We start from the raw sequence: 26,536 nt of genomic DNA, 5'->3' as shown, positions 1-26,536 counted from the left end.
ATGCCAAGCATGGAGCCCAGTGTAGGGTTCCATCTCACAACCCTGAGATGACCACCTGAGCTGAAACCAAAAGCCAGATGCTCCCCCTGACTGTACCACTTAGGTGCCCTGGTATTAGCTTTTTAAAATACATTTGGTAGAATTCACTTGTTCTGTCCATGTGGTCCTCAACTTTTACTTGCTTGAAGTTTTTTGATTACTGATTCAATTATATTAGTAGTAATCCATCTGTTCAAATTTTCTGTCTTCTTGATTCAGTTCTGGAAGATTATGTTTTTGGGGATTTACCTATTTCTTCTAGGTTGTTCAATTTGTTGGCATATAATTTTTCAAAATATTCTCCTATAATCTTTTATATTTCTTTGTTATTTCTCCTCCTCCATTTCTGATTTTATTTGAATCCTCTTTTTTTTCTTGATATGTCTGGTTAAATGTTTATTAATTCTGTCTTTTCAAATCAACTTCTGGTTTCATTAATCTTTTCTATTTTCTTAAGTCTCTTTTCATTGATTTCTGCTCTAATCTTTATTATTTCCTTCCTTTTACTAGCTTTGGATTTTGTTCTTTTTCTAGCTCCTTTGATAGTAAGGTTAGGTTGTTTATTTGAGATTTTCTTGTTTCTTGAGGTATGCCTGTATTTCTATAACTTTCCTCTTAGAACTGTCTGCTGCATCTCAAAGATATTAGACCCTTGTGTTTTCATTTTCATTTGTCTCCAAGTATTTTTTGATTTTTCTTTGTTTTTTTTTTTTGTTTTTGTTTTTTTTTTTTTTGGTTTGTGGTGGACCCATTCATTATTTAGTAGCATGTTGTTTAGCTTCCATGTGTTTGTGTTCTTTCAAGATTTTTTTCTTTTAATTGATTTCTGGTTTCATAGTGTTGTACTAAGAAAAGATACTTGATACAATTTCAGTCTTCTTAAAATTATTAAGACTTGTTTTGTGGCATAGTATGTGACCTATCTTAGAGGATGGTCTATGTGCAATTGAAAAGAATGTGTGTTCTGAAAAAGTGCTCAACATCACTCGGCATCAGGGAAATGAAACAAGATGGTACTGGGGCAGGAGACAAACAATAAGAGACTCTTAATCTCAGGAAACAAACTGAGGGTTGGTGGGGGGTTGCGGGGAAGGGATAGGGTGGCTGGGTTATGGACATTGGGGAAGGTATGTGCTATGGTAAGTGCTGTGAATTGTGTAAAACTGATGATTCACAGACCTGTACCCCTGAAGCAAATAATACATTATATGTTAATAAAAAAAGAATGTGTGTTCTGCTGTTTTCAGAGAGAATGTTCTGTATATATCTGTTAGTTGCATGTGGTCTAATGTGTCATTTAGAGCTACTATTTCCTTGCTGATTTTCTGTCTGGATGATCTATCCATTGATGTAAATGAGATGTTAATGTCCCCTACTATTATTGTATTACTGTAATTTTTTTTCTTTTATATCTGTTAATAATTGCTTTATATGGTTAAGTGCTCCTATGTTGGGTGCATAGATATTTACAACTGTTATTTCTTCTTGTTGGATTGTTTCCTTTATCAGTACATAGTGCCTTTCTTTATCTCTTGCTACAGTCTTTGTTTTAAAGTCTACTTTGGGCACACCTGCATGGTTCAGTTGGTTAAGCATCTGACTCTTGATTTTAGATCAGGTTGTAATCTCAGGATTGTGAGATCAAGCCCTGTGTTGGGCTCCACCCTGGGCATGGACCTGCTTGGAATTTTCTCCCTCCCTCTCACTCTGTCTCTGTCCTTCTCTCAAAAAAAAAAAAAAAAAAAAAAAAAAAGAAGAAGAAGAAGAAGAAGAAGACTGAGAAACTATCATAGATAAGAGAGGCCTAAGAAGACATGATGACAAAATTTAACATGGTCTCCCAGATTGGATCCTGGAACTAATATTGGTAGAAAAACTAGTGAAATCTGAATAAACTCTGTAGTCCAATTAATGGTATTGTAGCAGTGTTATTTTCTTAACTTTGGTAAATATACTTATGTAAGATTTTAGTGTTAGGGAAGTTGGGTATCTTTGCAAGTCTTCTGCAAAGCTACAATTATTTCAAAATAAAAAGTTATTAAAAATTAGGACTCAAGGAATACTATAGTATAAATAGATTCTTTTTTATTTTTAGATATAGTAGGCATGGAAGACTGTAATTGGTCATTAACATTTAATGTATATTTGCTATGCCAGGTTTAGAGATTATAATACTTTATAACAAAAGAGAGTAAAATATATTATGAGAGTATGGATAAGGACATGGCTAGCTTTACTAGGGGTAGTGAGGAAGGCTTTATGGAAGGAGTAACTCATGCAGAGACATTATGAATGAGTAGGAATTTCGGGTCTTTAAGGGTTTATCCGTTTTGTTTTGTTTTTTTAAGATTTTACCTATTTATTTGACAGACAGAGATCACAAGTAGGAAGAGAGGCAGGCAGAGAGAGAGGAGGAAGCAGGGTCCCTGCCGAGCAGAGAGCCCGATGTGGGGCTCAATCCCAGGAACCTGGGATCATGACCTGAGCCGAAGGCGGAGGGTTAACCCACTGAGCCACCCAGGCGCCCCAATCAGTTGTTTTTTTAAAGAATTAAATTTTGGCATTGCTGATCCTCTATATTGCATATTTGTTTATATTAATATCTGCTCTTTATTTCCTTTTTAAATTTGCTGTTTTTTAAATTTTGAGCTTTTAGAGGTAGATATTTAGTTAATTTTTATGTATTTTATCTTCATGATCATTCAGTTCAAGTATTTTCTAAATTTCACTGTAATTTCTTCTTTGATTCATGAGTTATTTAGAAGTATATTACTTCTTTTAAAAATTTTACTTTTTGTTAACTTTAAATAATGGATATTAAGCACAATTTTATTATATTGATAATACATTCTTTATATAATTTCAATAATTTAATATTTGTGGAGTTTTGGTTTATAGCCAAGCATATAATCAATTTTGGTAAATATACCAACATAAATGAACTTGAAAAAAATACATATTCTTTATTTCTTGCATGCAATATTCTATGAATTTGAATTTGGGCAACTTTGTCAGTCTTGTTCAAATCTCCTATATCATTATTGAGTTTTTTGTCTATACTTTCCTTTTTCTTTTTCTGCCCATGTTTTAGTCCGGTTATTTTCCTCTGTCAATTTGTTAATTTCCTTAATTTATTTAATCTGCTGATAAAGTGCGTCTATTAAGTTCTTAATTTCACGTCTTGTATTTTTCAGTTGTGAAATTTCCATTTGTGTTTTCTTTTATAATTTTCAGTCCTCTGTTGAAATTAATTTTGTCACATAATTTATTTAGCATAATTAGTTTTATATATTTTAGAGTCTGTATACATGCCAATATCTGGACCTCTTAAGGATCCATTTCTATTGTCTCTTTTTCTCTTCTTGGTTTTGGTCATTTAACTTACCTCCCAGGATGTAGGGTAAATTTTGTTTAAATGACTGCATTTGTGTATGAAAAGTTGCAAAGAGCATTTGAGGCTTTAGATGATGTTATCTTCTTCTAGAGAATTTCATTTTTGCTTTTGGAAGTTTGGATGGGGCAGATCATCTTATCCATCAGAGATTGAGCTTATTGGAGGCTGAGTTTCCTTGTGAGGGCTAGTCCATTTTCATCCTCTATCTACTCTAAGAGTACAGCTCCTTGGCCTTTCATCTACAATCCTAGGGTATTATTTTCCAGAATCTCTCCTTCTTGGTGTATCCTGAACACCAACCCCCATAAGACTTGCTGGTGGATCTGCCTCAATTTCTCAGCCTCAAATGATCTGAGAAATGGTGATTGTCGGGATCATCTTTCTGTTCTTCCTTCTGTTAATGATCTTGAAGATTTTTTTTTTTTAAAGATTTTTATTTATTTATTTTGGGCGGGAGAGAGAGCCTGAGTTGGGGGAAGCAAAGGGACAAGCAGACCCCCACAGAGCACAGACCCTGATGCAGGGCTTGATCCCATAACCCTGAGATCATGACCCGAGCCAAAGTGAGACACTTATCAAACTGAGCCACCCAGGTGCTCTAGAGATGTATTTTTTAAAATTAACATATAATGTATTATTTGTTTCAGGTTACAAGTCTGTGACTCATCAGTCTTACACAATTCACAGCACTTACCATAGCACATACCTTCCCCCGGGTCCATCACCCATCCACCCCTCCCCTCCAGGCACCTTCAGTTTGTTTCCTAAGATTAAGAGTCTTATTTATGGTTTGTCTCCCTCTCTGGTTTCATCTTGTGGTGATCAGTCTTTTTTTCAGGATCATGAGATTATAGAATTTTAGAGGTGGAAGTGACTTGAGTTAACTTGTAATCCAACCCAAAACCCAGAGCTTTTAAGAAACTAGTACTCTGATCTTTCTACTCCTTGTCTAAATCTCTTCCATTAATATATACAATAAATTAACTGGACTAATGCAGTCAACATAAAATTGGGCTAGACTGTAAAGGGTTAGATAGTAAAGTTTCTTTAAAGAAGCGAAATACAAAAGATAATAAAAGTCAAAGAAAGAGACTTTCTTACTCCACTAAACTGTATTTAAGTACCTAACTATGCTGTCATTAACAGTTACTCATTTTTTTCCATATCGACCTAAATTGGTGATGATATTTTAGAAAAAATTTGAATGTTTTAAACCAATCTTTACATAAACAATCTGAGTCAACAGATTAGTTTACATTGAATCAATAATGTATGTTTTTTAGAAGTTAGACAACATTTCTGTTGATTTCCTTATCAGATTACATAATAACTGATGAGTTAGCTCCTTGGCCTTTCATCTAAACTACTAGGGTATTAGGATGAGTGGAGATGAACCAGTGGCAGAGGGGTCACAAATTCAGTTTCTTTCAGGATTCGGGTAGTTTGCGTGTGATATGGATAGGGTAGGAATTGTGTTGAACTGGAGAGCCTTTGTCTTCAGTTAAACTTGTATTTGCCATTCACCTCCAAAAACGTGTTGCCATATAGAATAATGGGCTCTGTATTATCAGTTCTTCCAATTACTGAAGAGAAACTAGAAATCCAGACTTTAATATGAAATCTATTAGAGTGTAAAAGTAGAAAGTGGGTTGAAAGTTTTTAAACAAATTATATTTCTCAGGCAAATCATCTATACAGTGGGGATAAAAGAGCTCTACCATAGAACTTTCACTTTTAAAATATGCATTCATTTGGTAACCTTTGAAAAACCATTACTCAATCTTGCCCTAGGAGAATTTGAAATTTAATGATCACCTAATTAACCATGCAAATAAATTACTGTATTCCCACATAGTATATATTATGTGTGATAATAGAATTATGGAGAAAGTAGTATGGGAGTTCAGAGAAAGGATGCATTAGATTTATTAAATATATGAACAGAAGGAAATCTTAGAATTTCAAATTAGCAATAAATTAAAGCCAGAGGAAATTTGGGTATTCCAAAATAGGAATGATTTGCTAAGGAAATTGTGAAGGAAAACTGGGTATAATTAATGGTATAATATGTGGTAAATAACATTAAGCTGCGTTTCAGTGCCCCATAAAATTGGTTATGCTATGAGTAGAATCATACCCCTTTATAATTATAATGATTTATAGAATATATATTTGTATACCACATGGAAAACTGATAAAATGGGTGTTATCTACAATGCTGAAAGGTGACAGTATAATACACTTTTACTATATTAGGATTTTAATTTTACTACATGTTTTATATTAAACATTATTATCTTTTTATTGGAACTTTTCATTTTTATCTTTCATTAGTTCTTTAAGTAGCTTTCAAAAGTTATTAATAAAAATCCTTACTGTCAATGAGAAAAATCTATTAAATTTGGTAAGAAAATCCCATCTGTAACTTCAATAAAGTATCTAAGAATATAGAATCTTAGAAGTGTTTATTTTTTATTATCTGCCTTAGGACTACAAGGATTTAAGTGTTTTTATAAAAACAATAAAAGAAGAGTAATTTGATGGTTTATTTACTCTTTATAACCTTTAGAAAGTGTCATGCTTTTTAAAAAAATGCTTGCTTCAGGCTGTAGTTTTACAAGATGTGCTGTGTATTGGTCAGGCCTCTTCAATTCTTGACCCTGAACAGAGTCAGGGACATAGTCCATAGAGCAGGCACATGTCCAAGCAGCCAAAACTGTAACTGGGTACTTCTATTCTCCTTTTCAAACTCATAATCTACCTCCTATGAAATTGTGCAATTCGGTTTCTTACGTTGTCTAATAAAATACTAATCATTCTTTCAGATAGTTTCTTAGTTTGATTAGCTACAAAGTATTCAAGATAAATATCACTAATATGCATGGAATAGCCTAAAAGTTCATATTTTAAAGAACCTCTTTCCTAATTGGTATTAAAACTACTGTTTTCATATTACTCAACTTAGTCTATTATAAAGATTTCTGAAATAGAAAAATATTCTAAGAACATTCATAGCAATTCTTTTTTTTTTTTTAAAGATTTTATTTATTTATTTGACAGACAGAAATCACAAGTAGGCAGAGAGGCAGACAGAGAGAGAGAGGGAGAAGCAGGCTTCCCGCTGAACAGAGAGCCCGATGCGGGGCTCGATCCCAGGACCCTGGGATCATGACCTGAGCCGAAGGCAGAGGCTTTAACCCACTGAGCCACCCAGGCGCCCCGAGCAATTCTTAATGCTTTTGTTTTTCTATACAACAAATATTTCTAGTTGTTATTTTGAAATGTTCTACAGAATATCAGAATGTATTTGTATATTTAAACTAGGTAATTTGATATTGAATGTCTATCTTCTGTGGGATATGAAGATTAAATTTTGAGGTTTTTGAAGGAAAGGAGTGTATCATAACAGTCCATACTGTCCTACGGCAGAATCTTAAAGGTAATAAAATGGCATGTTTAAGAGGCTCTGGAGACAGATCATCTAGATTCAAATGCTAGCTCTGCTGGTTAGCTGCTGTGTGCATTTAGGCAAGTTACTTGTTCTCTTGCTAACCTAGTTTCCTCATTTATAAAATGATGATAATAAGAGTACTTACCTTGAAAAATTATACCTGTGATTGAATTAATACATAAAAAGTGCTTAGAATATCTAAATCACAGTAAGATCACAGAACTCATTTAAATGAGAAGTATATAACCAGGCCCATGTAAAGAAAGCAGTATCTTGCACATTTTCAATCCAGCTGTTTTGGGATTTGATAAGATGTATACATCTGTGAAATATAACCCTTATCAAGATATAAAGTGTTTCGGTCTACCCAGGCCAGTTCTACCCTTACTTCCTCCCCAGGAGGCAACCCACTTTTGATTATTTTCCACTGTCGATTAGTATTGTTTTTTCTGACATTTCATATAAATGGAATCATACATATGTACTCTTTTAGGTAAGGCTTCTTTCACTCAGCGTGATGTTTTAAATTCATCCATGTTGTTGTGTCTGTCAGCATACAGATTAAGTGTACATCTATATATTTCATTTTCTCTGGGGTGATTATAAATTATATTGTGTTTTTAATTTTGTTTTGTGCATTTTTATTGTTACTGTATAGAACCAGGATAGTTTGGGTGTTGATCTTGTATCCTGAGACCTTGTTGAACTCAGTTATTAGTTCTGGTAGATTTTTTATAGATTCTTTGGGGTTTTCCATACGACCATGTCATGTACAAATAGAGACAGTTTATTTCTGTCTGATTTGTTTCCTTCCTCCTTTTTTTCCTCTCCTCTCTTTCTCTCTCTTTCCTTTTTTCCTTTCTTTGCCTTTCCATCCATCCTGTCTTTTATCATTAAGTATGATATTAAGTATAGTGTTTTTATGAGGACATTTTATGAAATTGAGGTAATTCTCTCTCCAAACTGGCTGAGAGTTTTTTTTTTTTTAATTTTTTATTTTTTCAGCATAACAGTATTCATTATTTTTGCACCACACCCAGTGCTCCATGCAATCCGTGCCCTCTACAATACCCACCACCTGGTGCCCCCAACCTCCCACCCCCCACCCCTTCAAAATTCTCAGATCGTTTTTCAGAGTCCATAGTCTCTCATGGTTCACCTCCCCTTCCAATTTCCCTCAACTCCCTTCTCCTCTCCATCTCCCCTTGTCCTCCATGCTATTTGTTATGCTCCACAAATAAGTGAAACCATATGATAATTGACTCTTTCTGCTTGACTTATTTCACTCAGCATAATCTCTTCCAGTCCCGTCCATGTTGCTACAAAACTTGGGTATTCATCCTTTCTTTCTTTTTTTTTTTTTTACAGCTTTATAAACATATATTTTTATCCCCATGGGTATAGGTCTGCGAATCGCCAGGTTTACACACTTCACAACACTCACCATAGCACATACCCTCCCCAATATCCATAACCCCACCCCCTCTCCCAACCCCCTCCCCCCATCAACCCTCAGTTTGTTTTGTGAGATTAAGAGTCACTTATGGTTTGTCTCCCTCCCAATCCCATCTTGTTTCATTTACTCTTCTCCTACCCCCTCAACCCCCCATGTTGCATCTCCTCTCCCTCATATCAGGGAGATCATATGATAGTTGTCTTTCTCGGATTGACTTATTTCGCTAAGCATGATACCCTCTAGTTCCATCCATGTCGTCGCAAATGGCAAGATTTCATTTCTTTTGATGGCTGCATAGTATTCCATTGTGTATATATACCACATCTTCTTTATCCATTCGTCTGTTGATGGACATCTAGGTTCTTTCCATAGTTTGGCTATTGTAGACATTGCTGCTATAAACATTCGGGTGCATGTGCCCCTTCGGATCACTATGTTTGTATCTTTAGGGTAAATACCCAGCAGTGCAATTGCAGGGTCATAGGGTAGTTCTATTTTCAACATTTTGAGGAACCTCCATGCTGTTTTCCAGAGTGGTTGCACCAGCTTGCATTCCCACCAACAGTGTAGGAGGGTTCCCCTTTCTCCGCATCCTCGCCAGCATCTGTCATTTCCTGACTTGTTAATTTTAGCCATTCTGACTGGTGTGAGGTGATATCTCATGGTGGTTTTGATTTGTATTTCCCTGATGCCGAGTGATATGGAGCACTTTTTCATGTGTCTGTTGGCCATCTGGATGTCTTCTTTGCAGAAATGTCTGTTCATGTCCTCTGCCCATTTCTTGATTGGATTATTTGTTCTTTGGGTGTTGAGTTTGCTAAGTTCTTTATAGATTTTGGACACTAGCCCTTTATCTGATATGTCATTTGCAAATATCTTCTCCCATTCTGTCAGTTGTCTTTTGGTTTTGTTAACTGTTTCCTTTGCTGTGCAAAAGCTTTTGATCTTGATAAAATCCCAATAGTTCATTTTTGCCCTTGCTTCCCTTGCCTTTGGCGATGTTCCTAGGAAGATGTTGCTGCGGCTGAGGTCGAAGAGGTTGCTGCCTGTGTTCTCCTCGAGGATTTTGATGGATTCCTTTCTCACATTGAGATCCTTCATCCATTTTGAGTCTATTTTCGTGTGTGGTGTAAGGAAATGATCCAATTTCATTTTTCTGCATGTGGCTGTCCAATTTTCCCAACACCATTTATTGAAGAGGCTGTCTTTTTTCCATTGGACATTCTTTCCTGCTTTGTCGAAGATGAGTTGACCATAGAGTTGAGGGTCTATTTCTGGGCTCTCTATTCTGTTCCATTGATCTATGTGTCTGTTTTTGTGCCAGTACCATGCTGTCTTGATGATGACAGCTTTGTAATAGAGCTTGAAGTCCGGAATTGTGATGCCACCAACTTTGGCTTTCTTTTTCAATATTCCTTTGGCTATTCGAGGTCTTTTCTGGTTCCCTATAAATTTTAGGATTATTTGTTCCATTTCTTTGAAAAAAATGGATGGTACTTTGATAGGAATTGCATTAAATGTGTAGATTGCTTTAGGTAGCATAGACATTTTCACAATATTTGTTCTTCCAATCCATGAGCGTGGAACATTTTTCCATTTCTTTGTGTCTTCCTCAATTTCTTTCATGAGTACTTTATAGTTTTCTGAGTATAGATTCTTAGTCTCTTTGGTTAGGTTTATTCCTAGGTATCTTATAGTTTTGGGTGCAATTGTAAATGGGATGGACTCCTTAATTTCTCTTTCTTCTGTCTTGTTGTTGGTGTAGAGAAATGCAACTGATTTCTGTGCATTGATTTTATATCCTGACACTTTACTGAATTCCTGTACAAGTTCTAGCAGTTTTGGAGTGGAGTCTTTTGGGTTTTCCACATAGAGTATCATATCATCTGCGAAGAGTGATAGTTTGACTTCTTCTTTGCCGATTTGGATGCCTTTAATTTCCTTTTGTTGTCTGATTGCTGAGGCTAGGACTTCTAGTACTATGTTGAATAGCAGTGGTGATAACGGACATCCCTGCCGTGTTCCTGACCTTAGCGGAAAAGCTTTCAGTTTTTCTCCATTGAGAATGATATTTGCGGTGGGTTTTTCATAGATGGCTTTGATAATATTGAGGTATGTGCCGTCTATCCCTACACTTTGAAGAGTTTTGATCAGGAAGGGATGCTGTACTTTGTCAAATGCTTTTTCAGCATCTATGGAGAGTATCATATGGTTCTTGTTCTTTCTTTTATTAATGTGTTGTATCACATTGATTGATTTGCGGATGTTGAACCAGCCTTGCAGCCCTGGAATAAATCCCACTTGGTTGTGGAGAATAATCCTTTTAATGTACTGTTGAATCCTATTGGCTAGTATTTTGGCGAGAATTTTTGCATCTGTGTTCATCAAGGATATTGGTCTGTAGTTCTCTTTTTTGTTGGGATCCTTGTCTGGTTTTGGGATCAAGGTGATGCTGGCCTCATAAAATGAGTTTGGAAGTTTTCCTTCTATTTCTATTTTTTGGAACAGTTTCAGGAGAATAGGAATTAGTTCTTCTTTAAATGTTTGGTAGAATTCCCCCGGGAAGCCGTCTGGCCCTGGGCTTTTGTTTGTTTGGAGATTTTTGATGACTGTTTCAATCTCCTTACTGGTTATGGGTCTGTTCAGGCTTTCTATTTCTTCCTGGTTCAGTTGTGGTAGTTTATATGTCTCTAGGAATGCATCCATTTCTTCCAGATTGTCAAATTTGTTGGCGTAGAGTTGCTCATAGTATGTTCTTATAATTGTCTGTATTTCTTTGGTGTTCGTTGTGATCTCTCCTCTCTCATTCATGATTTTATTTATTTGGGTCCTTTCTCTTTTCTTTTTGATAAGTCTGGCCAGGGGTTTATCAATCTTATTAATTCTTTCAAAGAACCAGCTCCTAGTTTCGTTGATTTGTTCTATTATTTTTTTGGTTTCTATTTCATTGATTTCTGCTCTGATCTTTATGATTTCTCTTCTCCTGCTGGGTTTAGGGTTTCTTTCTTGTTCTTTCTCCAGCTCCTTTAGGTGTAGGGTTAGGTTGTGTACCTGAGACCTTTCTTGTTTCTTGAGAAAGGCTTGTACCGCTATATATTTTCCTCTCAGGACTGCCTTTGTTGTGTCCCACAGATTCTGAACTGTTGTGTTTTCATTATCATTTGTTTCCATAAATTTTTTCAATTCTTCTTTAATTTCCTGGTTGACCCACTCATTCTTTAGAAGGATGCTGTTTAGTCTCCATGTATTTGGGTTCTTTCCAAATTTCCTCTTGTTATTGAGTTCTAGCTTTAGAGCATTGTGGTCTGAAAATATGCAGGGAATGATCCCAATCTTTTGATACCGGTTGAGACTTGATTTAGGACCAAGAATGTGATCTATTCTGGAGAATGTTCCATGTGCCCTAGAGAAGAATGTGTATTCTGTAGCTTTGGGATGAAATGTTCTGAATATATCTGTGATGTCCATCTGGTCCAGTGTGTCATTTAAGGCCTTGATTTCCTTGTTGATCTTTTGCTTGGATGATCTGTCCATTTCAGTGAGGGGAGTGTTAAAATCCCCTACTATTATTGTATTCTTGTCGATGTGTTTCTTTGATTTTGTTATTAATTGGTTTATATAGTTGGCTGCTCCCACGTTAGGGGCATAGATATTTAAAATTGTTAGATCTTCTTGTTGGACAGTTCCTTTGAGTATGATATAGTGTCCTTCCTCATCTCTTATTATAGTCTTTGGCTTAAAATCTAATTGATCTGATATAAGGATTGCCACTCCTGCTTTCTTCTGATGTCCATTAGCATGGTAAATTCTTTTCCACCCCCTCACTTTAAACCTGGAGGTGTCTTCGGGTTTAAGATGAGTTTCTTGTAGGCAACATATAGATGGGTTTTGTTTTTTTATCCATTCTGATACCCTGTGTCTTTTGATTGGGGCATTTAGCCCATTAACATTCAGGGTAAGTATTGAGAGATATGAATTTAGTGCCATTGTATTGCCTGTAAGGTGACTGTTATTGTATATTGTCTCTGTTTCTTTCTGATCTACTACTTTTAGGGTCTCTCTTTGCTTAGAGGACCCCTTTCAATATTTCCTGTAGAGCTGGTTTGGTATTTGCAAATTCTTTCAGTTTTTGTTTGTCCTGGAAGCTTTTAATCTCTCCTTCTATTTTCAATGATAGCCTAGCTGGATATAGTATTCTTGGCTGCATGTTTTTCTCATTTAGTACTCTGAATATATCATGCCAGCTCTTTCTGGCCTGCCAGGTCTCTGTGGATAAGTCTGCTGCCAATCGAATATTTTTACCATTGTACGTTACAGACTTCTTTTCCCGGGCTGCTTTCAGGATCTTTTCTTTGTCACTAAGACTTGTCAATTTTACTATTAGGTGACGGGGTGTGGACCTATTCTTATTGATTTTGAGGGGGGTTCTCTGAACCTCCTGGATTTTGATGCTTGTTCCCTTTGCCATATTGAGGAAATTTTCTCCAATAATTCTCTCCAATATACCTTCTGCTCCCCTCTCTGTTTCCTCTTCTTCTGGAATCCCAATTATTCTAATGTTGTTTCGTCTTATGGTGTCACTTATCTCTCGAATTCTCCCCTCGTGGTCCAGTAGCTGTTTGTCCCTCTTTTGCTCAGCTTCTTTATTCTCTGTCATTTGGTCTTCTATATCGCTAATTCTTTCTTCTGCCTCATTTATCCTAGCAGTGAGAGCCTCCATTTTTGATTGCACCTCATTAATAGCTTTTTTGATTTCAACTTGGTTAGATTTTAGTTCTTTTATTTCTCCAGAAAGGGCTTTTATATCTCCTGAGAGGGTTGCTTTAATATCTTCCATGCCTTTTTCAAGCCCGGCTAGAACCTTGAGAATCATCATTCTGAACTCTATATCTGACATATTACCAATGTCTGTATTGATTAGGTCCCTAGCCTTTGGTACTGCCTCTTGTTCTTTTTTTTGTTGTGAATTTTTCCGCCTTGTCATTTTGTCCAGATAAGAGTTTATGAAGGAGCAAGTAAAATACTAAAAGGGTGGCAACAACCCCAGGAAAATATGCTTTAGCCAAATCAGAAGAGATCCCGAATTGTGAGGGGGGAGAAAGGGGATAAAAAGGGGTTCAGAAAGAAAGAAAAAAAAAAACTATTAAAAAAAAGAAAGCCGATAAAGAAAAAATATAAAAAGAGGAAAAAAATATATATATTAGATAAACTATTTAAAAAACGTTAAAAAAAGAAAACGGTAAAAGTTAAAAAGAATTTAGCAGAAGAAGAAAAAAAAATTGAAAAAGAAAAAAAAATTAAATTTTCTGCAAGGCTAAAAAATCATGGGGAGAAAGCCATGAGTTCCGTGCTTTGCTTTCTTCTCCTCTGGAATTCCGCTGCTCTCCTTGGTAGGTGAACTTGGTCCTGGCTGGGTTTCCCGTTGATCTTCTTGCAGAAAGTGGTTGATTTTCTGTTTCTGGAATTGCTGTTCTTCTTCTCTTCAATCTCCTGTTGGATTTGTAGGTGTTTGCAATCTTTAGATAAGCTATTTAGCTGATCTCCCCCAACCCGAAGTAGTCTCAGCCTGCTACTTCTCCGCCATCTTGACTCCTCCCCCTGGCTGAGAGTTTTTATTATGAATGAGTGTTGGGTTTTGTCAGTTGTCTTTTCTGTGTTAATTATGATGGTCATGTGATTTTTCTTTAGCATATTGATATGGTGAGATATATCAACTTAATATTGTTGAATCAGCCTTATATATCTGGAATAAATTCTACTTGGTGATGGTGTATAACATTTTATACATTGTTGGATTCCATTAGCTGATATGTTGTTGAAGATTTTTCCATCAAAACTTGTGAGAGGTATTGGTCTTAGTTTTCTTTCTTTTCTTTTTTTTTTTTTTTTTTTTTGGTACTGTCTTTGTCTAGTTTTGGTGTCATAGTACACAGGCCTTATGATTTAGGATGTGTTCCTTCCTCTTATTTTTCTGGAAAAGACTGTGTAAAATGGGTGTTAATTCTTTATATGTTTGGTAGAATTCTCTAAAGGTGAAACCATGTGGGCCTGGACATTTATTTTTTGGGAGCTTTTTAACTAGTGGTTATAGGGCTATTTACATTGTCTGTATCACCTTGGATGAGGTTTGGTAGTTTGGGGTTTTGAAGAATTAGTCCATTTCTGTAAGTTGTCAAATTTATAAGCATAAAATTGTTTGTAGCATTCCCTTATTAACTTTTTAATGGTTGTAGTATCTTTGTACATTGTTTCTTTTAGCTCTTAGAGCATATTTAAATTGTTGATGTAAAGTCTTTGTCTAGTAAGTGCCTTGTCTGCACTTGCTCAAGGCAGTTCTTTTTAACTTTTTTTTTTTTTGCGGAGCAGGGGTGTGGGCTGTGTATGGATCACACTTTGTTTCTTTGTATGCTTGGTATTTTTTGTTGCGAACTGGACATGGACATTTTGAATATGTGGCAACTCTGGAAATCAGATAGTCTCCCTCCCCAGGGTTGTTGTTTGTTGTCATTGTTTAGTGACTTTTCTGAAAAAAATTTTGTGAAGTCTGCTGTTTCTGTCATGTGTGGCCACTGAAGTCATTGTGCTCTTAATTTAATGATCAGCTAGTGCTTTGTTTGGCAGAGATTTCCTTAAATGCCAGGAGCCAAGAGAAAAAAAAAAAGCAACTCCCAGGTTTTGCAGAGGGGCTCTCTCTATGTTTGTTGGGGCATACCTTCAACACTGTATATAGGTACTTTTCAAGTCTTCCTGTTGAATTTTTTTTAATTTAATTTTATTTTTTCAGTGTTCCAAGATTCATTGTTTATGCACCATACCCAGTGCTCCATGCAATACATGATCTCCTTAATACCCAGCACCAGGCTCACCCCACCCCCCCACCCCGCCTCCCCTCCAAAACCCTCAGTTTGTTTCTTAGTCTGTTGAATTTTTAACAGAAGTTTCAGATTTTTCTAGTGATACCTTGTATTTGTGTATTGTGTATGGTGTTGGCTATTTTAGGAGTGTTATATGATTTTAAACAAAATCAGAGGATTTTTGTAAATAACTCCTTCCTGCTTGGCTTTGGACCTTGTTTCTTGACTTTGGGTCTTCCCTTTGTGCCTTTGCAGCCTTCCCAGGTGATCTTCCTGTTCTTTTTATTTGATCCTTGCTTGTCTGGTTGTGGCTGTGGGGTGGGGGAATTCGGGTATTCTCTGACTTTATTAAGCTTCAATTCTTAGGTGAAACTCCGTCTAAGGTTGAGGTCCTCATAAGAGTTCTGTTCCTTCTTTTGTTTTTAATGCTGGGCCTACTGTATTCCTGCTGTTTTTCTGTGCCCCCCCCCCCGCCGCATTGAGCTGTTATTTTATTTTCCTAGCCTGCTTCCAGCTGCAGTGGCTTTCCACAGGAGCTCTCACGCTGTAGTTTTTAATTGCCCCTCCCCCTGTAGATTAGGCTTTTGTTCCTTAGGGGAGAGGAGGAAGACTGGTCTATCTAGGTATCATGGTCCCTTTCTCAGTTGTGGAAAGTTTCCACTAGTGTTCTTAAGGATCATTTTTGTTGCCCTTTCCCTTACAGATTAAGATTCTTGGTCTGTAGGGAAAATAGGTAAAATGGGTTGTGATGCTCTCCTCTTCCCCAGCCAGTTCTACAGGGGAGAGCTTCTCAGGTTGTTGGATTCTTCCCATCCTTCCCAGTAAGCACTTGGTGGGCTTCTTGGAGGAAAACAACTGGTAAAAAGTATAAAACCTCCTTGTTTCTGGGGCTCCTGGGAATTCACATTCTTACTCTAGTCCACGTTCTGCCTTTAGCAATTTATTAAGAACTTTCAGCTGAGTTTTCTTACCGGTACTCAGCTGTTTATGTCACAGGTAAGCAAATGCTGTGGTTCTCTTTTCCCTGCAGGAGAGAATTATCCAGAATTGAATTATCTAGGACCTCAGTTCTCTGATGGGTTTGTCTATTTAATTTGCAATTTTTCCAGATTTTTTCTTGTTGTAAGCATGAGAGGATGCTCTTTTTATCTCTCTAGAAAGAGAAGAAATGTAAAGTTTTAAAGTCCTAATTTTTCTAGCATTTTTCTTTTTTATTTAGGAAGCAGAAACTCAATATGAAGAGCAGATTGGGAAAATTATCATGGAGACACAAGAACTTAAATGGCAAAAAGTGAGTGTTTTTATTTTATTTTTTTTTTAAGATTTACCCCAGAGAGAGTGAGCACACCCTGGAATGCACGTGAGTGGTGGGGGAGGAGTAGAGGGGAGAGAACCTCAAGCAGACTCCTCTGAGCGTGGAGCTGATGTGGGGCTCAGTCTCCCTATCCTGAGATCAGGACCTAAGCCTAAATCAAGAGTTGGATGCTTAATGAACGGAACCACCCAGGTACCCCAAAAGCGAGTATTTTAAATTTTTATTTCAGATTAGTCTTTTTAACATCTATTTAAAGAGGTATTCTAATCCTTAATTGCAGTTTGAATTTTAAAATTTCCTAAACATGTTTGGGGATTATGCATCATTTTAAACAAAGTCTCAAGAGAATTCTGACTAAAATTGTTTTAATAACATTTGGGCCTCCAGAACACTAAGAATGAAATTTTTTTTCCAAGATTTCTGATAATAATGCTGAAAACGACTATGATCTATTTAATGCCTGGGAGACACATTGTGTATTATAAAGGAGTCAAAATATTTTCCAAGAAGTGAAACCTCTTTATTTTCCCAGGCTCTTATTACATACTGTAACCAAATATTTAAAAACAACAACAACAACCACCCAGTATCAGAGGGACACCTGGTTGGCTTTGTCAGTAGAGCCTGTGACTCTTGATCCCGGAGTCATGGTTCAAGCCCCATGCTGCACGTGGAGACTGCTAAAAACAAAAACAACCACGAGTATCATCAGATCCGATTCTCTTTCTAGCCTTATTTATATAGAAGTGTTTTTGATGTGCTTCTCCTGTCTTTCCACCAAATAATTTTAATAGTTAAAAATTGAAATCTTAATTATGATGGCCCCCCTTCTTTTAACTATTTGGCAGTATTGAAATAGGAAGTTGGAGGTAACATATCAGAATCAGAATTCAAGAGACAGAGGATAGCTCAAACTAGAAATGATGGGAATTTTGAGACCAGACAGGTACAAAAGGAATAAACTAGAGTTGGATTTTATGAGGCACAGGTCTCGAACCTCTCTGCAGAAAGAAAAAGCAGATAAACACCAAGTACAAACTGAAACTCCAAATTTCAAAGTGTGAAGTCATATCTTATTTTTGGAGTCAACAGTATAAAGTTATCCATATCCTTAAATTAATCAGTGTGTTTAATACGATCCAATACCAGGAGTGTGTTTTGCTGTACTTAAGCTGTTCTAAGGTTTATGTGGAAATAAACGTATAAGAGTGGGAAATTTTTGAAAAAGAACAGAATAGTTATGCTAGTTTTTATTAAAAAAATTTTATTTATTTAATGATTTTATTTATTTATTTGACAGAGAGAGAACACAAGTAGGCAGCGAGGCAGGCAGAGAGAGAGGTGGAAGCAGGCTCCCTGCTGAGCAGAGAGCCCAATGCGGGGCTCCATCCCAGGACCCTGGGATCATGACCTGAGCCAAAGGCAGAGGCTTTAACCCACTGAGCCACCCAGGTGCCCCATTATGCTAGTTTTGAAATATATTCTTATGAACTGTAGTAATTAAGGTAGCTTGGTGTAGCATACATGGATAGGTATTCCTCAGAACATAATAGAGTCTAGAAATAGATCCAAATCATAATATAAATTAGTGAATGATAAAGGTGGCATTTTTTTATTCTGACAAGATTCCAAACTTTTTTTGGAATTTTTATGTCCTTTTGAGCTAAAGCAGTAAGTAGTTAAATGGAATCAGTGTTAGAGCTCTCCTCATCTTTAGAACAATAAAAACTTGCCCATGTATAGTATAAGAGTGCAGTTACAGAGAAATTCAAGTTCCTTAAGGTTCCTCAGTAAACCCCTGAGGCATAGAGCTATCCAGGTAAATTGTTGACTTTCCTAGGACAAAACGGGTCACACCATTTTGATCTAAAGGGACATTATGGGAAACAGAACGTATATTTACAGTGGTAAAATACGTAAAGATAAAACAGTATTTGGGCACAGTACTACAAAGAATTGGGGCCATGGTTATTTTCTATTTTTCTTAAACAGATCTTTATCTTTACCCATTGTGTTTCTTGACTGGGAAACAACAGTATTCGAAGACTGATATAAAATGTGATTGATCCTTTCTCTATTAGGCTTTTAGACTATTGGCTCTAGTTCTTAACTTCTGGTTTTAGAGATATTATATGAAGTTAGGTAGAGGTTTGCTGCTAATATCAGTAAGACATTTTGCCAACAAAGAATGCTACTTCAAAGAGATCTTAATTTGGTCATACGCAAAGGTACCAGTAAGTCAGTAACTAAATTAGCTGTGATCTGATTACAATAGAAAAATCCTCAGGGATCTAAAAAAATCAGGGAAGAATTTAATTTTGCAGTTCTGTTTACATAGTAGATTCCTTTCTCTTATGCTAGTGGGTGCGGTGTCAAAAAGGAGAAAATAATATGTCTCCCTTGAGGATCCAAGGATAACAGTTGGAGGCTGAAACAGTGGGGAGTATCTCTGGATTATTAGAGACATTCACTATCTGAGTAGCTCAGTGACTCTGAGGAAGAGGTTATGTGATGATGGCAGGATTTATGGTATAAGTAAAGTATTTGCAAAATTTCTCTTTGCAAGTTTGAGGATAAAATGAGAACTTGGGGGCATGATTTGCCTTCAGCAGTATCATTGATTTGCCCACTTGATTTTTTTCCCCTTCATTTTTCTTAGCTAGTTCAGAAAAGTTTTTCCCCAGTGCCCCCCCCTTTTTAATAATAAATATCTACAAGTGTCTCTACCAAGAGGCTCACTACTTTAGTGCTTGATGACTAGAGTGGGAGCATTAAGTTGTTTTATCTGTAAGGCCTCCAGTTTATTCTGCTTTTGTTCAAAGGCTTTTTGAACATCTGGATTTGAGATCTCGTAATGGGGCTGTTTCCCATTCCAGTTTTTGTTGCATATTAAATCTCCTATTTCCAGGTTTAAGGCTGGTCACAAAAAGTAAGGAGAAAGCTAGAGGTCACATTTACTTGAGAATGTACTCCTCAGAGAACCTATCCCTGAGGTCTTCAATAAATTCTTTCCTTGCTTACAGGAGTGGATTAGAGTCTAATTTATTTTCACAGAAAACTGGACAATAGGTTCTGAAAGATTTTATCCAACATCTACAGCTTTTTTAAACCTGTCTTCCTTCCTGTGCATTTTGTGATTCCCTGTCATTCCTGGGATCTTTTCACTTTGCTTTTTCTATTCATTTTTTTTTTTAAATTTGAGATTATGAACCATTGGTTCAGATCTGGGAATTGGTAGTACTACTTTTTAAAATAAGTTATAAGAATTAAAATTCTTTTAAAGTTTATTTTGTATTTTTAGTATTCTCTATGCCCAGCACAGGGCTTAAACTCACACCCTGGAGTCCAAGAATCCCATGCTGTTCAGACTGAGCCAGCCAGGCACCCCAAGAATTAAAATATTTTAAAATAATTGCTGACTTCAGGAAAAATAAGCTCTGTTAGGTAGAAATGTAATTACAGTATATTATATGGGTGAGCAGTGAATAAACATTGCATAGTCATGATAGTCATGATAGTATAAATACTGAAGATTGATTTAAGTCACAGTTTTTATGTAACTCTTTTGGAAGAATAGTGGGAGCAGATGTTAGTTTATACAAGAAAGCCAAACTCCAACTATCATAATAGAAGTCAGATAAAATTTTTAAGTTGGTAAATCAACATATATTTAGAAACCTGGAGTCAAATAACAAACATTCAAAGCGGTTCTCACTTTTAGATCTAATTTCTGTTTAATTGTGAGAATTATTCACTAAACATAGGAAAAGTTTGAAGTCATCTTGAATCTGAAGAACAGAACACACAGCTTCTATTAAAAAAGGGGAGAAGAGAAAAAAAAAAGAAATGGAATCATATATGTGGATTTTAAAAAATGCCTTATGGTGGTTTTGATTTTATAAAAAAATTCGATGAATTTAAAGAATTGTGTCCTCTGAACATTTGTGCTTAGATAATAAAATGGGTTTCTTTGGGAACTCTAAAAGATTGTAGGCGTCTTGTATACTAAGACTATTAATTTTGATAACTTTTGATGAAATATTTTCTTAAAGCTTTGGACTTAGCCATGGTCAGTGTGTGTGTGTGTGTGTGTGTGTGTGTGTGTGTGTGTGTTTTAAAAATTTATTTATTTGAGAGAGTGAGAGTGTGTGCAAGCAGGGTGAGGGGAGAGGCAGAGAGAGAACTCAAGCAGACTCAGCATGGGTGAGCCCTGAGTGGGGTTTGATCCCATGACTCTGAGATCATGACCTGAGCCCGCTATCAAGAGTTGGACACAAGGTCCCTGGGTGGTTCAGTTGTTAAGCACCTGCGTTTGGCTCGGATCATGATTCCACGGTCCTGGTTTCGAGCCCCACATCAGGCTCCCTCCTCAGTGGGAAGCCTGCTTCTCCCACTCCCACTCCCCCTGCTTGTGCTCCCTCTCTTGCTGTCTCTCTCTCTCTCTCTCAAATAAATAAATTAATAAATCTTAAAAAAATATAGTTGGACAAATGACTGAGCCACCCAGGCACCCTGAGCCATGTTTAGAGTTTAAAATTTTAAAGACATGTGTTTTATCATGAAGAAGCAACTGAAAGAATAATTATTGTATGCTGATCCGTGATAGGTGGAAAAAAAATCATAGAATTGGTTTAAAGTTGCATTTCAAGAGCATTCAATAATGTATGCAATAAATGTTTGACTTTTATTTAAATTATGAACCTAATTAAAAGTTAAAACTGAAAGGTGCTCAAATTTGTTCTAATTAAATTTTCATAATTTTTAAAATAGGAAACTCTTCAGAATCAAAAGGAAACATTAGCAAAGCAACACAAAGAAGCAATGGCAGCTTTTAAAAAGCAGGTAATTTTATGAAGATAGACAAACGCTACAGTTTCAAATATTTATCCCCCCCCCATTTGAATATTAGGCATACTCACTGAAGACAAAAAAAGTGTTAATGGGAGCAGGAGATAAAGTTATTTTGAATCACAAATAACATGTAGTAGAATGAGTTAGTTAAGGGGAGAAATTGGGAAAACTGTTTTCTTGGAGATGTATTTCCATCTGTTCTAAATAAATTAGGTTATTGATGTATGCCCTCTTGTTCTTTCTCTCCCTTCTCCCCTTTCTCTCTTTGATTAGAGTATCCTAGGATCCTGCCTTTTCTGCTTTCCTCCTTTACCCAAGCCAGAAATAGAACACTGATGAAAAGCTGAGATGAAAGGAGGGAGATGTGAAGGATGAGGAAATGTGATTGTCATGCGCCGAGGCCTTCATAAATACTATGAGCAACTAAGAGCAGAGAAAACATACACACACACACACACACACACACACACACACATATGTGTATATATGATTAAAAAAAATGAATAACAACTCTTTCAGTTATTTTGAGTTCTATAGCTCTTTAGTACCTCAAATTTCTCTTCAGTCCCTCGTTAGCAAATATAAGTGTAAGAAATCTGCTCATGGAAAATATTCTCAAGAAATTTTTTCCTTATAGTCATTCCAGCATCACCCTTTTTTTTTCTTTTCTTTCCCTCTCTTTTGTCTTTTTCTCCATACAAGTGTGTATGTTTAGAAAGAGAAATGCATAGGGCACCTGGGTGGCTCAGTGGGTTAAGCCTCTGCCTTCGGCTCAGGTCATGATCTCAGGGTCCTGGGATAGAGTCCCACATTGGACTCTGCTCAGCGGAGAGCCTGCTTCCCCCTCTTTCTCTGCTTGCCTCTCTGCCTACTTGTGATTTCTCTCTCTGTGTGTCAAATAAATAAGTAAAATCTTAAAAAAAAAAAAAAGAGAAATGCATAAAAAGAAATGCACCTATATAAGGTTAATCACTAGTTGGTTGAAGTTATTTGTAGTTCACACTATAGTGTGGATTTACTTAAGCAGATGATAAACTTTCTTCCTTTTAATCTGAGATTAGCCTCAGACCTCAAAATTATGGGAGTTTTAATTGAACACTAAGGAAGAAGAAGCCAAATATACCACATAGTATTCTCTAGGAGAGGGCAAGTCCATGTCTCTCTTGTCACAAGGGACTTTGGGCAAAACAAGAATATCTGGGTATCTGAAGGGTAATGGAGAAAGTGCTCTTGGGCTCTCCCCTCCCCCCCCCTTGGTTTGTTTCCTTTCCTCCCCTCCCCACTCTTCTCCTTTTCCCGATTGTTGAATGTGAATTAGGGATGTGGTGAGAAGTTCCAAAGAAAAATTTGACTTCTTGACAGTTTTACCCAGTATCCTTGTGTTTCTTAGACTCTTTTATTAGTTTTCTTGGGCATGTTGACCCTAGTTACTGTCTTAAAATATCACTGCTTATTTATGAGTCAGCTACATGCATCTTTTAAAAAAATTTCAGAAAATACTGTCAATGCTAATACAAATGATACTAATTGCATAAAAGTGTGCCTTCAGAAAACGTTATGTGTTATTAAAGACTTGTTGGCAAAATATTGAAACATTTAAGAAAAAAAACTCTTGGAAGGAAAAACTAAATTTTCAAGGATGATTGGTATCCCTAATCATGTGATTAAATCATTCCTTTCTTTTGGTGACTGGCTTTTTTGCCCCCTTTCATACCTTTTGTTATTTTATTTTCTCAATATAAAGGTAGCACATTCACACTGTATTAAGTTCAAGTAGGACAGACATGTAAAATATTTTTATAGGGTCACTGACCAGTGTAAATCACTGCTAACAGTTTACTGACCTGTATTTTAATTTTTAAAATTGTTTATTAGTTGCAAATGAAGATGTGTGCCTTGGAAGAAGAAAAGGTATTTATTAATTTTTTAATAAGTTAAAGCATAGTTAAGTGCATTTAATTACCAATTGTTCACAATGAAAAGGAGGATTAGCACTAGATTAATGGAGACTGTTAATTGTTTAAAATCTTAGAAATTAAAAAGAGCCAAGGAAATCATGTTACCCCTGTCATTTTACAGTGGGTAATACTGAAGCCTAACAAGATTAAAAATGACTTGCTGAAGCTGAAGCTCTCATTCTAAATGGCAAATTTGGGACTAGAACCCAGATCTCTTCAGCCCCCAAATTGATGTTTTTTTCTATTCTACTGTAAAGTTTCTATTGAGTATATTTTTAGTGCTTTTTCAGTATAACTACCTGTTTAAATAAACATTAAATGATTTGCATCTGGATGCAGACCAGTTGGAAAAGAAGATACAACTCTGAACTAGAAATTCACCTAGTAGTAAATATTTTCTCTAATTATTTAATAATTAATACATGTTTTTATTGTATTAATGAATGTACTATTTACAAAGGCCTTTTAAATAATTCTTTCATATCTTTATAAGACAAATATACTTGTAACTTATTAGTTAGAATATATTTATTCTAGCTATGTGAATTAGATAATTAGATAATTATATAGTGTCCATAAACTCTCAGGAATGCTCTGTTGATAAAATGATTATCGTGCAGTGAAGCCTCTGTAAATATTATCATGCACTGAAGCCTCCATAAATCTTTGTTATAATATTATAGTGATAAAATGATTTGTTACAATTTTCATTTCATGGTATGTGTTATCTTATAAAGGCCTTATTGTAAGTTCATATTTTGAAGTAATCAGTAATGTAAGTTGTGCAGATCCATGTTTAAAGTTGTGAAGTGTTAGTTTTAAAGTAGAGGTTTTGGTTTTTGAGCTTTTGTATTTTCCCTATTGATAATACAATTTACATTGGAAAGTATTGAAGTATAGTTTTTTTTACTTAAAGGGAAAATATCAACTTGCTACAGAAATAAAAGAAAAAGAAATAGAAGGATTGAAGGAAACACTAAAAGCATTACAGGTAAAGTAACTTAGTATTGCTTAAAAAAGTAATTTGACATTTTAGCATTGTATTAGTAAACTGTTCACTAACCATGTACGTTAGCAAAACAAAGTTGACAAGCATTTATATATCACGTAACTTTGTAATTTTTTCCTGAAAGCCTTGAACTTCAAATTAGGATTTTTCCTCTTATTTTATTTTATTTATTTGTTTGTTTATTCATTTAAGTTTTATTTATTTTATTTTTTCAGTGTTCCAAGATTCATTGTTCATGCACCACACTCAGTGCTCCATGCAATATGTGCCCTCCTTAATACCCACCACCAGGCTCATCCAGCCCCCTACCACCATCCCCTCCAGAACCCTCAGTTTGTTTCTCAGAGTCCACAGTCTCTCATGGTTTATCTCCCGCTCCGATTTCCCCCAACTCACTTCTCCTCTCCATCTCCCAATGTCCCCCGTGTTATGCCTTATGCACCACAAATAAGTGAAACCATGTGATAATTGACTCTCTCTTGACTTATTTCACTCAGTATAATCTCCTCCAGTCTCGTCCATGTTGACACAAAAGTTGGGTATTCATTCTTTCTGATGGAGGCATAATACTTCATTGTATATATGGACCATATCTTCTTTATCCATTCATCTGTTGAAGGGCATCTTGGCTCTTTCCAGTTTGGTCACTGTGGCCACTGCTGCTATGAACATTGGGGTACAGATGGCCCCTCTTTTCACTATATCTGTATCTTTGGGGTAAATACCCAGTAGTGCAATTGCAGGGTCATAGGGAAGCTCTATTTTTAATTTCTTAAAGAATCTCTACACTGTTTTCCAAAGTGGCTGCACCAACTTGCGCTCCCACCAACAGTGTAAGAGGGTTCCCCTTTCTCCACATCCTCTCCCAACACTTGTTTACTGTCTCATCTTTTATTTTAAAAAGAAATGTTAAAATAGCTTCATTATTTCTTACTGAAATACAATTAAATAAATATGTTATTTTTAATACTTTATAAATGAAAAAACCAAGTCAGGCCTATATAACTGATTACCTGTGGTCCTTAAAAGTGAAAATAAAATAGCATTAAGCCAGTCATGATTATTTGTTAAGTACTGTTGCTTATTTTCTGCAAATACAGAGATGACAAAAACATTACATTTGCCTTTAGGTTGTTCACAGTTTCATATAGAATACAGAGGTGTAGAGCTAATGATGATTCGTTAAGTATATTAACTAAAGGTCTGCATTGTGCCAAGCACTGTTCTAAGTGCTGGAGATTCAGCAATGAATGAAAAGGACAAAAATCTTTACTTTTATGGAGCTTCCATTCAAGGTGGGGGAAGACAAGCAATAAAATGAGATACAAAGTAAAATAAATATTGTTAGGGGAGAAGGTACATGATTTTGAAGTTACCACTCTGTAGATAACCTTAATTACAAAGACCAAAATATGTTTTTACAGTGGAGGGATCCTGATGGTCACTGCCTTAATCTGGTAATTCACGTCATAATGTGGATTTGTTTAAGCATATGATAAACTTTCTTTCTTTAGTTGATTGAGGTATTAAGAAGGTTCTCTTTTCTTCATATTCTCACCAATCTTGTTATCTCTTGCCTTTTTGGTCATAGCCATTCTAATAGGTGTAAGGTGATACCTCTTTGGGTTTGATTTGCATTTCCCCGATGATTAGTGATATTGAGCACCTACCTGTTCATATATTTGTTGGCCATTTGTATGTCTTTCTAGAAAAGTCTATTCTGGTCCTCAGCCCATTTTTTTTTTTTTTTTAAAGATTTTACTTATTTATTTGACAGGCAGAGATCACAAGTAGGCAGAGAGGCAGGCAGATAGAGAGAGGAGAGGAAGCAGGCTCCCTGCTGAGCAGAGAGCCCGATTCGGGGCTCAATCCCAGGACTCTGGTATCATGACCTCAGCCGAAAGCAGGCTTTAACCCACTGAGCCACCCAGGTTCCCCAGCCCATTTTTTATATTGGTTTTGTTTTGTTGTTGTGGAGTGTATGAGTTTCTGATATATTCTGGGTATTAACCCCAATCAGATACATGGTTTGCAAGTGTTTCTCCCATTATAGGTTGCCTTTTCATTCTGTTGATTATTTCTTTTTTTGCAGAAGCTTTTTAGTTTTATGTACATAGTTCCAGTAGGCTATTTTTGCTTGTATTGCCTGTGCTCTTGGTGTCATATCCAAAAAAATCCCTAATTGTACTAATGTCAAGGACTTTTCCCC

At 36.0% G+C, this 26,536-nt stretch overlaps 1 protein-coding gene across 1 annotated transcript in view; it reads left to right on the top strand.

Moving 5' to 3' along the window:
- The window catches only part of CCDC73 (coiled-coil domain containing 73), a 132,650-nt gene that overhangs the window by 19,158 nt on the left and 86,956 nt on the right, over nucleotides 1-26,536 (top strand). The window contains 4 exon segments of the mRNA XM_047691444.1: nucleotides 16,414-16,485; nucleotides 21,280-21,351; nucleotides 23,236-23,271; nucleotides 24,235-24,309. Coding sequence (XP_047547400.1) covers nucleotides 16,414-16,485; nucleotides 21,280-21,351; nucleotides 23,236-23,271; nucleotides 24,235-24,309 — 255 coding nt within the window.

This window comes from Lutra lutra, chromosome 10 (assembly GCF_902655055.1).
Source record: "Lutra lutra chromosome 10, mLutLut1.2, whole genome shotgun sequence".
Lineage (NCBI taxonomy): Eukaryota > Metazoa > Chordata > Mammalia > Carnivora > Mustelidae > Lutra > Lutra lutra.
This window is presented reverse-complemented; position numbering and strand designations above follow the sequence as displayed.